The sequence below is a fragment of the Neltuma alba genome, unplaced genomic scaffold, assembly GCF_004799145.2.
Source record: "Neltuma alba isolate B1F8T4 unplaced genomic scaffold, ASM479914v2 tig00004856_pilon, whole genome shotgun sequence".
NCBI classification, from domain to species: domain Eukaryota; kingdom Viridiplantae; phylum Streptophyta; class Magnoliopsida; order Fabales; family Fabaceae; genus Neltuma; species Neltuma alba.
In genome coordinates this window covers 251,610-263,935 of record NW_021633882.1, presented here as the reverse complement: position 1 = coordinate 263,935, position 12,326 = coordinate 251,610, and the positions used below count along the sequence as shown (strand labels likewise).

The 12,326-nt window shown below is 34.5% G+C and overlaps 1 protein-coding gene and 1 long non-coding RNA gene across 2 annotated transcripts; both read left to right on the top strand.

Annotated features, from left to right (window-relative positions):
* Positions 1–750: 750 nt before the first annotated feature.
* LOC114745889 (putative disease resistance RPP13-like protein 1) lies at positions 751–2,004 on the top strand. Its single transcript, XM_028934062.1, has one exon. The coding sequence runs from the start codon at positions 751–753 to the stop codon at positions 2,002–2,004; it is 1,254 nt and encodes a 417-aa protein (XP_028789895.1).
* Positions 2,005–4,402: 2,398 nt separating this feature from the next.
* Positions 4,403–5,732, top strand: LOC114745893 (uncharacterized). The gene is made up of 3 exons (XR_003740236.1): positions 4,403–4,515; positions 5,497–5,585; positions 5,663–5,732. It is a non-coding gene; the product is annotated as an uncharacterized LOC114745893 (long non-coding RNA).
* The last annotated feature ends 6,594 nt before the right edge of the window (positions 5,733–12,326 follow it).

Genomic DNA, 12,326 nt, shown 5'->3' with positions numbered 1-12,326 from the left:
TTTGATTAACCATCCAATAAAAAAAACTGAAAATTACTAAATTTTAAGTAAGAAATTGTAACAAAAATATGTTATTATTTACAAGTCTAGTATTATCAAAACTTATTAAGATGTCTTTATCAAATCGGATTTGGGATTTAGTAATTTCAAATTTCTTTTTGTAGGATTCTTCCTTATTCATAAGTTAAAAATACTATAATTTATTTTTCAACCAAGAGAGATCAAATAACTGTGTAACCTTTTTTTTTTAATATTTATGAATAATTTATGGGAAGATATAATTAATTGAATCATAATGTATCTATACATAAATTCATATATAAAAGTAAGGTATTACACTCTTATAGTCAATAAAGATTAGTTTAATTAGTAAAGATATATCTCTTATCTTATGAGGATGTAGTGAGTCTCCAGAATTCAATCAAAAACAGAAATAAAACAATGTTTGGCCAAAAAAAAAAACCAATGGAATGATTTTTTTTTTTTTAAAGCAAAACAATGGAATGAATTTGATAGTTAGATTTTTTTATTTTTTTGTGACCCGACGTTAGAAGTCAGAACTGGGAACTTGAAAGTCAAATCTTGTCTGGCGTGGTTGACGGTTATGGCTGAAAGCTGAACGCATTTTCTTGCTTCACTCACCAAACCCACAAAGTCACACCTTCCTTGCATTGCAATAACCTTTCCCACTTCTGCATTTTCATCTCATTCTTTTCGTTTTGCATGTGTACAAGCAGAACAACTTCATCTATGGCGGGAGCTTTGGTTGGTGGTGCTTTTCTTTCTGCTTTTCTTCAGGTGGCTTTCGATAGGCTGGCTTCTCGGGATGTTCTGGACTTCTTCAAAAAACCAAAATTGAACCAGACATTGCTCAATAAGTTGAAGATGGTGCTGTTATCCATCGACGCTGTGGTTGACGATGCAGAGCAAAAGCAGATCACCAATCCGAAGGTGGAGGAGTGGATTGATTTGGTCAAAGATGCCGTGTTCGATGCTGAGGATGTCCTGGATGAGATTGATTATGAAATGTGCAAGCGCAAGCTGGAAGCTGAACAAGAGAGTCAAACCAGTGCTATTGGCAAGGTACGAAACTTCTTTAGTACTCCCATTAGTTCATTTGAGAAGGAAATTGAATCCAAGATGAAAAATGTCCTTGAAAATCTAGAATATCTTGCATCTCAAAGGGACATATTAAGATTGAATGAACGTGATAGTCGTGCTGGATTGAGAACTGCTATACCAGATAGATTGCCAACTACATCTTTAGTGGATGAAGCCGGAATATATGGTAGAGATGATGACAAAGAAACCATCATTGAATGGCTTATGTCAGAAAAGTATAACAACCAACTATCTGTGATTTCTATAGTGGGTATGGGTGGTCTGGGTAAAACTACTCTTGCCCAGCTTGTATATAATGACAGAAGGCTGATGGATGGATTCAACCTCAAAGTTTGGGTGTGTGTCTCTGATGAGTTCGATGTGTTGAGGGTAACAAGAACAGTTTATGAGGCAATCACTAGATATAAGTATGATACTAATGATTTAAATATGCTTCAAATTAAATTGAAACAACAACTAACTCAAAAGAGATTTCTCCTTGTTTTAGACGACATGTGGAATGAAAATTATATGCTATGGGAGGCCTTGCAATCACCATTTAATCATGGGGCTTTGGGAAGCAAAATTCTTCTAACCACTCGCAGTGGAAAAGTTGCTTCGACCATGCGTTCTACTAAGATACTTTCATTGAAGCCCTTATCGGAAGGAGATAGTTGGTCATTGTTTAGCAAATATGCCTTCCATGATGGAAATATTCTTTGTTCAAACTCTGACCTTGAAGAAATTGGTGGAAAAATAAGTAAAAAATGCAAAGGACTGCCTTTAGCTTTAAAAGCCATTGGGAGCCTCTTGTACACAGAATCATCTCATGAGAGGTGGAATGGCATTTTGAAAAGTGAGATTTGGGAGGAAAAAAGGATAGCAAGATTCTCCCTGCTTTGAGATTGAGTTATTGCTACCTGCCCTCTCATCTGAAAAGATGCTTTGCTTATTGTTCAATATTTCCCAAAGATTATGATTTTGATAAGGAGCATTTAATTCAATTGTGGATGGCAGAAAATTTTCTGACATGTGCTCATCAAAGCAAAGATGGGAGAGAAGTAGGAGAACAATTCTTTCATGACCTGTTGTTGAGGTCACTTTTTCAACGATCAACAATAGATGAAACCCGTTTTGTCATGCATGACCTTATTAATGATATGGCAAAAGTTGAATATGGAAAGTTTAGCCACAGGTTGGAGGTAGATGATGTAAATAATTTGACAAAAATGACCCGGCATATTTCATTTTTGAGAAACGATGTTGATCCATCCAAACGATTTGAGGTTACATACTAGGCTAATAAGTTGCGCACATTCTTGCCTCTATTCATGCAGGGTCATAGAAGTACAGGCTATACCTCTATTAGTCACTTCATATCTCACAAGGTTATTAATGATTTGCCATCCAAGTTTATTTGCATGCGAGTTTTATCTTTGTGTGATCATATCATCTTGGAGATTCTTGAATCAATAGGAAATATGAAACATCTACGTTATTTGGACTTATCAGGAACTAGAATAAGGAAGTTGCCTGATTCAATATGTCAACTTCATCGTTTGCAAACATTAAAGTTGTGGCGTTGTCGTCTTTTGGAAAAATTGCCAACAAATTTTCATAAACTCATAAATCTGTGTCACCTTGATTTTCGTGAAACTCAGGTGAGAGAGATGCCAAAGCAATTGGATACATTGAAAAATCTTCAAGTTCTGTCACCATTTATTATAGACAAATCTGGAGAGACAAACATCAAACATTTAGAAGGACTTAATCTTCATGGATTAGTTTCCATCTTGGAATTGCAGAATATAGTTTCTCCCTCACATGCTTTAGCAGTCAATTTGAGAAGCAAGATACACCTTAAGGAGTTAACATTGGAATGGTGCATAGACAATAGAAAATCACACCATGACAAGGATGTGCTGGAGAACTTCCAACCTCATCAAAATTTGGAAAAGCTATCAATTGGAAACTATGGTGCTATCGAGTTTCCAAATTGGCTTGCTAATCATTTGTTGTCCAATTTAGTGTCCCTAGAGCTAAGGCATTGCAAGTACTGTAGATCCTTGCCATCAATTGGCCTCTTTCCATCTCTCAAGTCATTGTCAATTATAGGGTTTCATAGCATAGTAGCTATTGGTCCAGAATTTTGTGGAAATAGCTCTAATGCTTCATCCCTAGAAATCCTGAGGTTTGGAGATATGAAGGCCTGGGAAGAATGGAAATGTGAAATTTTGTCTCTTACTTTCCCTCATCTTCAAGAGTTGAGTGTAGAAAATTGTCCCAAATTGAAAGGGGAACTTCCTCAACAACTTCCTTCTTTAAGGATGCTAGTAATTTCCAATTGTGAGAAGCTTTTGTCTTCAATTCCATGGTTTCATCTCTTGATAAACTGGTTCTAAAAGATTGCAGAAACGAGCAATTGGAAAGTCTTCCATCAGCTCTAAGAGTCCTTGAGATTTCTGGATGCTTCGAAAAATTATTATCAGTGACAAAATTGAAAATTTCATTGCCAATTATAGCCTTGAAGAGTTGAAGTTTTTCGATTGTCCTCACCTAGAATTCCCATTGAGATCTTGTCATAACTTCGTCCTTGAAATGGATATAAGAGGAAGCTGTGACTCTCTTAAGTCGTTTCCACTAGATTTATTTCCAAAGCTTCAATCATTGAAGTTGATTGACTGTAATAATCTTGAAATGATATCTGTTTTAGAGGGGCACCATTATTCTCTTACAAGCTTGTACATACGAAAGTGTCCTAAATTTGGATTTTTCCCTGAAGGAGGGTTTTTGGCCCCCAAACTAGAATTTTGTTGCATTGAAGAATTTGAAATCGCTCCCAGAGAACATGCACATTCTCTTTTACTCCCTCACATATCTGTTAATAAAATGCTGTCCGCTAGTGGAATCATTTTCAGGAGGAGGTTTCCCATGAAATCTCAAATATCTTGAGGTCTTAGAATGCCCGAAACTCATAGCCTCTCGAATGGGATGGCATCTAGGTAGCCTTACATCACTACATTTCATACATATTGGAGATACAGATGATGAGTCTCTTCCTGATATTGGACTACTTCCACCTTCTCTTATTTGCCTTCTGTTCCATAACTGCCCCAATCTTAGATCATTGGAACACAAAGGTCTTTGCCACTTAACCTCTTTGGAACTCTTGGGATTTTGTGGCTGTCCTAAACTCCAATACTTTCCAAAGGAGGGTTTGCCTGGTTCCCTTTGTCAACTAAGGATCAGGGGCTATCCCTTGCTCAAAAAGCATATCCAAAGGCAGAAAGGAAAATATTGGGCAAAGGTTTCTTGCATTCCTTTTGTTAGCACTGAAGATGATGCAGTAGCAACTTTAAGTGAGCTTCTCACTGATGATGGCATCAGTTCTTCTGCTATCCGTTCACTCATTAGGTATATATTTAGTCCCTTTCTAAATGTCAAATCATGAACATATTTTCCTTTCTTTTGGCCATTTGTTTTAGATTGAAAGATTCATGCATTTGAATGTTATCCAAAGAATGTGCCCAATGATTCACAATTCGCAAATAATTCACTTGTCATAGATTTCAAATCATATATTATTTTGACCAGGTTTAATGGAGTATATTGTTTCCCATATTTTTAGATACCAATAATAGCTCTGTTTTTGTGTTTGTCATACAAGAGTCTGACACCATGCCCTAAGAGGAAAAAATTCATCGTAAAATTTGACGCACAAGAAATAATATCATTTGTTTATTCTGTATATAATCTTGTTATGATATCAAATCTTTTTAGTCATCACATCTTATGAATTTTTGTCAGCCAAACTCAATTTTACTCAACTTTTCCATACTCATGTTGATTTTGTTCGAACTTCAAATCATAGAAACGTGCCTCTATTTTTGCACCGATTTATTTATAGATTTACTTGATTATTTGAATTTTTATTTTCCTTTTTGTAGATATGAAAGATAGCAGCACTGCGCAGAATGAACATGATTTTCTTTAAATAATAAGCTCTTTTTTCTCCTGTCATACACTTCAAATTTTATTAGGAAACAATTGGTCCTATATCATGCATTAGAGAAGAACTTCGGTTTAAAATTGAACAAAAAGAAATAATATGATTTGCCTATCAAGCATATTATCTTGTTGTGTCCCAATACGACATTTTTTTTTTAATTTTACTAAAAGCAGATGAAAAGATGCAATTCTAGTTCTAGTTTCAATCTAAGAGAAATTTATTATTTGTAAAAGGGATTTAGTCCTTAAATATTATGAACTCTTTTTAACCAAACTCAATTTAACTCAACTGTTTAATAAAAAGAGTGATTGTGATGTGGTTCATGAGCTTTGGTTGGTGAAATTCACCCAAATTAACTTGGTTTCCGTTGCTGTTGAATTTGAAAGTTGGGAGAAGCGAGTTTAATGGGGCAACAAGTCCAAACTCCAGAGCCCGTTCAGACTAGACTCTAGTGTGTAGAGCTGTTCTTATTCAGGTTACATTGATCTTTTACTCGCTGATTACCAATTGTACTTCATACATACTATCTATCCTAAAGATTGCGTAACGCAGGTTTTTAGATGGTCATATCGACAGAACATCGTCTGAAAGTGAGCACTTGATGATTGTATCAACCACAAATTGCACCAGCTTCACAAAGGTACACTGCAACTGTTATACTTCTTTAATATTGGAAGTATGAGAAAGAGGGAAAGAGTGGAAATGAAGGAAGATAAAAGAGAGAACAAAGGGACGAGATAGACTGAGATTTGCATTTCTACCCAATCATAGGAGTACACATATTTGATGTTTGTATTAATAATGGCTAGTTTGTTAACTAACTAACGGCATTGCACCTAACTTATCTACCCTTATGCTAGAATTTACAAACACATAACATACATTTATAGTCATGTATGTACTGTTTTTTATTATTCTTTTGGGTGATGCCAAAGGGATAAGTCCGATACATAAACATGATACTATTAGAGTGTCAAAGCATAAGATTTTTCTTGCATGTCCCTACATCCCAGATCTTTCAAATAGTTATGTTTACTTGTTAGTTATAAAAACAAAATATATCATGAGTCCATTAAATGAATTCCATGCATTTTGAGATCCCAATGAAAAAATCTTAAGAGCATTATGCAAACAGAGACTGATTCACTTTTCTTTTGTTTGACAAGCTCTCATATTGTGTCTACTGAACATAAGACTCTTCTCCTCATATAGTCCAATTTCTAATGAAGGTCACCTCCTTTTCCCTTAACATCAGGAGCAAGATAGCACATCCGTTGCTTAAAGATATATCATGATAGAGCAAGATAGCCCTTCAATTACTCAGTTTTCATTCAAAAATACAACTCCCATGAAATAGATTGCCAAGAAGATGGTGTGCTTTCAATGTTGCTGAAAACCTATATTCTTCACGTTCTGAGTTTCTATTGGTCTTGCAGTATATGTTCTTTTAAAAGTTGAGTTTTTGAGTAGATATTGTAAGCAATAACTTCCCTTCTTTCCTGAGTAAAATTCTAGCTGTTTGGGATTGCATTAGGGTGTGAAGGCCTTAAAGGGCATCGCTGCTGCTTAGATAGCTTACTGGTGTCATCCTTGCGGATAGTAAAAACGTGATTACCTTCTCAATTAAACTTCAAATTTGTGTCCAGATTTTTATATGCTGTTTGATTTTCTTACCTCATCTCCTCTTCATGTTCAAGCACTTCTCTTGTATAAATCATTTTGCCAGAAGAACTTCATTTTAAAAATAATATTTTATTGATTGCAACTTCGCTATGAAACTGTTACAAATGAGATATTCACAGCATTTTACTAAGTATATAAATACACGCACGCACGCGATTCTAGCAGAATGCAAGATTATAGTATTAATAATGAAGTGATTCATTCAAAGCAGAGTAATTAGTTGTTTAAAACAACTTAGCAACTCCTCTTATATATTTATTTTTAATTTATAGCTTTAAAGAAAATTCATTCAGAATTTGCCTAAATTCTCATTCACCTAAGTCAACCGGTGGGTGCATGTCTATACAAGCATTTATTGATTCTGGTTTTCGACCACGACTATGACAAATATTTTATTTGGGCATGAATTCCTCTTCGTATTAGTAGCACTCTCGAGCTTCCTTCGGAGCATGAACATTGGAAAAAGGCATAAAACACGGACTTGGCAGGTGACCTTAATACAGGTTATGTTACCTATGGTTTAAGGAAGATTTCTCAAGGCCTTGATGGATTTCATTCAAACAATAAAATCTTTACCATCAAAGAGATATAATCTAAGCCGTGGGAAGTGGAACAAGTTGGTGGAGTTGTCAAAATTTGAGAAGTTCAAAATGAAATAGCAGTTTTGACAACGCATCAGATGAGGACTTCAATTGATTTTTATTTGTTGTACAATGATAAAATTCCGATATAAGGCCAATAAAACTAGAGAGTTTGAATATTAAGAATTACATGGTCACTAAATGCTGATACTGTATACCAAAAATCTACAAGTACTTGTGATAGCATAATATCACATAATTATCTATTGGATATGAATTTCTTGTTATATTGCGTTTTCCCATCTCATGGTAGTCCTAGTAGATTTCAACTGCCTGTCATAACTAGGAATTTAGTTGAGATTACAATGACCAAGAAAATCCTTTGAAGTAGCCCTGCTTGCATCGAGAACTACGCGTTTTTCAACTTTGAAGTACTTTGTCACCCAAATGCCCGATGCCTAATCCGCCGGTTACTAAGTCAGAGAGAACTTCAATCAAGGTTTGCCCATGTACAATTTGCTCTCTTAATGGTTATCAGCATGCTCCTTTGCCTCCACTGAAGAGCTTCTTGTGGGAAAGGAGAAGTAATTTTTAAGACCCAGAAGAGCATGAACATGAAGCAAGACTAAGCCTTCAAAGATTAAAGGTGCCCTTCAAAAGAAAATTTTTGGTATTGAGCAGATTGTCAATGACGACAATTCTGCATGTGATGATGCAGAAGTGGATTTTATCGAAATCTACACCAATGTAGAGGAACATGAAGCAAAACCAACAGCAATAGGTCATGGACATGAAATGAGAAAAGTAGAATCCTCTAAAGAGCTTTAGGATCAATAAGTTATCAGGTTTATAATTGACGATAATAGCTAGGGTTCAAGAGAGGATCCATGTGTGGTGAATCCCCTGGGCTTGATTCAAATTCCAAGAAAGGTTATAATTAAATAATATTTGACAATGCGCATATTAACATTCTCTGACTTCTCTGCCTAAGCCTAGCATAAAAATAGGAGACCATTTGTTTTCATATACTTGTTGCCATGCATGATGGGTTAAATCTTAAAACCTGGCAAGCTGGGGAAATGAAGGTGACAACAGGATCTCCATTTTCATTGAACACAGGCTACCATAATTATTTTGATGCTTTTATAGAAAACAAGTCTAACTACCCTTTATTATTTCTCCTATCTTCATGGTAATACTTGTTGCCTTGCAGAAGATCATATAAACAGAATTTTGTTGTTGTTGATGACTGATGACTCATCTTATTTGCAAAGAATGGCAAATTGTTGTTACCGCACTTGGATTTTGGAAAAGATAGTCTTATGAATATGGTTCATTTGAAACTTGCAAATACCTTTTGGGTTAATGTGCAGTTTTAATAATAAAGTTTTTCGCTAAGAGCATCTGGCACCATTAAGTTTTGAAGGGTGCAAAATTATACACAAACTTTAAAATATGTAGCAATTTCAACACTTCTATTAACAAGTCTAGACGACTATTTCTTTTTTTGAGTTGGTCCCACTATGTGTCTGGCTTAGCATAATCCTTCCACTAAAAACATTACACATCACCCTTTTAAATTTTATCTCTCCTCCTCCTTCTCTTTGCATCAATTCCTCCCCCCCAAAACACATCAGACTCAATTCTCTCTCTCTCTCTCTCCCCTTTGCAAATTCTTCTCCTCTTCCTTCGGCAATGGCAACTTAGAATTCAAGAACCAAATGATTGTTCTCCATGAGAACCTTGAGGGGGGAGAGTGTGTACTATTGTATTTGATGGATCTGAAAAGAAGACAGAGGCATCGACATTGGAGGCCATCGACTTTGCGAACAAAGAAGGCAAGGCAAGGAAATGAGATGCTATGTGGTCTGACCAGTTGGGAGGCAGCTGACCACATTTTATTGAGCTTGTTTGATGAGACGAGGGAGAAAAGTCAACGGAATCAGCTTGGTTGATGCAGTTGGAAGGAATGATCAAAGGATAGTTTTTAGAAAGATGGTTAGGCCTCCAATTGTTTGGAATTAATTTGCCTGGACTGCCATAATTCTTGAATTAATTAGCTTCATTCATTAAGCTCCAAGTTGTAGAGGACGTGCTGGGTAAGTTGAAAAGGACCTAAATTGCGTTCTTTATTGAGAGAAATTTCCTTCTGTGAAAGAGAGTCCTATGTTTTGTATTTGGTGTGAGGAAGACCATTAAAAATTGTTTATGGTTGGGATTTGTTTTGACTGCTTGGCATCTGTTGTTATTGGACAAGAAAGTTGGGAGGGAGACAGGAGATGGAAAGATAGAAAATAAGAAAAACAAGTGCATCAGGGGACGGGAGAGATAGAGAGAGAGAGTTGGAGAGAGACAAGGGAGAGATAGAGGCAAAGGGAAGGGGAAAGCAGAGGAAACGTGTACAAATGTGGGACCCACCAAACTAAAAGGTGACAGACGTTTGATATAGTTAACGTAGTGGTAAAATTGCCCTGTTTTTTAAAAATTGTGTATAATTTTGCACCCATCAAAACTTAATAGTGCTAGATACTCTTAGTGAAAAAACTTTATTGTTAAAATTACACCTTAATCCTTTTAGGCCTATCAAGTTCACACTTCAAATTCATAGAAGATTTTGAGACATATATGTATACATATACTAGAAGATCAAAGTTTGCCCTAAGACAAATGTACAACCATCTATTTGGATTGTAATTTTTTTTCCTTTAAATAAAAGGAAAAATGAAAATACACTAACTCATAAGAAGAAAACTGAATTGAAACTAAAATTAGTAAACTGTGATAAGAAATATTGATTGGCAACATATATGTCCACTTTATAGAATATAGAAGCCTGAGCTATGTATCCTCTAAAGTGGACATTATGAAGAAGAAGAATGGCTTGCATGCTTGTTTAAAATGGCTTAAAATGTAATTTACAGAATATGAAATAAGTATATAAAAAAATATCTCGATTTATGTAAATATACTTATAAGTGCCTGTAAATCTTAGCTTTAAACAAGCAAAGAATATTTGTTTTAAGCTTGATGAACCTTGATAACATGACATACCAACTAATTGGTAACGTTACAAAAATACATCTCAAATCCCATAAGAATGTAACGAATCTCTAAAATTTAACTTATCTAATTTTTTTAAAAATAAATTACATCTTTATTAAAAAAATACATATTTTTCTGTTTAAAATAATTATAATCCATTTCTATTTTTGCAAATACACACACTAATATCTCTTGTTATAAAAATGAATTACAATTGCACTATTGTAGAGTTGCCATGTATCATATTTAACATCTATTTATTATGAAAATGGATAATGAGATCTCAAATGTTAATAAAACATTTTTAAATGTTAACGTGTCAAGTTTAATTTTTAAAATAGCCAATATTGTTATAAAAAATAATCATTTAAAGCAAATGGTTTTCAAGTTAAAAGACTAAAAATATATTTAAGTTAAGGAACTAAAACTGAAACCTTGTATAAAATTAACAGACTTAAAATATACTTTATCCATATGAGGAGTATCAAATATTCATTTCATTAACAAAAAAAAATAAAACAAGCTTATTTTTGGCTCACCAAATAAAACAAAATTTTTTTTTAAAAAAAAACCATACTTCAGCGTATAAGAGGCGACGAATCTCCTTTGAGCTGTAAAGCACAATGCACCATCGTTTTGGTGTTAAGCACAATCTCCATAAGACTTTACAATGTCAAAGAAATATAATAACAGTCCCTCCCATTTTTAACGTAAGATTTATTTAATTAATTTAAAAAATTTGATAAGTTAGTTAATAATAAAAAAATATGATATGTTTTTCATAAAATATTATAATTATTTTTTTCAATATCTTCTTTCTTTCTCCTATTTGATTATGGTTTAAGAAGTATCAGTACGGATAATTTAAAAAAAAATTGATAAATATAAAAAATAGATCTTATATTATATTTAGAACTGAAAACTAAAATCAATAATTAGGTAGTGTATTAAGCCCAAGAGTATAATAATGCCAGTATGATAAAAATAAACCATTTTCCAACCCACTATGCCTTTGCAATAGCCGCTGCTGCTTCTCCGTTTAGTTCTTAGTGACACCCTGCTAGTGTGATAAAAATAAACCTTTTTTCAACCACCATCGCCAACCCACTAGGCCTTTGCCGTAAACATTCCCACTACTGCTTCTAAATCTTAGTCACACACTGCCAATGCTTGCATTGCAATAAACTTTGCCACTTCTGCAATTTTTTTGGTTTTGCATTTGCAGAAGCTCAACAACTTCATCTATGGCGGGAGCTTTGGTTGGTGGTGCTTTTCTTTCTGCTTTTATTCAAGTGGCTTTCGATTGGCTGGCTTCTTAGGATGTTCTGGACTTCTTCAAAAAACCAAAATTGAACCAGACACTGCTCAATAAGTTGAAGATGGTGCTGTTTGTTAGCAAACAACATATATATACATATATTACTCAAACAATCCAGATTATATACATATATGTATGTGATACTCAAAGGAGTTACAACAGAAGACTTATAAATACCTCTCGCCATTAGCTCAGTTGATTTGATGTAGAACTCGATTTGAATAATGACAAGATGTGGATTAAAGAACACAATTAGAGTAAGAAGGAATGCAGGGAATCTTCCAGCTGGTGATTGGGCACAGTGATGGCGAATGGGATGTAGCCGTCACCAGTGGGGAACCCTCAAAAGTGAGCAGAGAGATTAGGGTTTCGCTCCTGACTCAATGTACCGTATGTTATTTTCACCATTAGAAACTAACTTTAATTAATTGAGTCAATTACCTATCTTGGACTGGGCCCAAAATGACTACGGGCCACACTCAGAAATATTTATTAATTATCCTAATAATATCTAAATAGTTATATATTAATAATAAATATCTCACATTCTCCCACTTGGCCCGTATACTCAATGCCATTGCCCAGTCAAGAT

Coding starts and splice junctions, on each gene's coding strand:
- LOC114745889 (XM_028934062.1), top strand. CDS start 751: ATGGCGGGAGCTTTGGTTGGTGGTGCTTTTCTTTCTGCTTTTCTTCAG.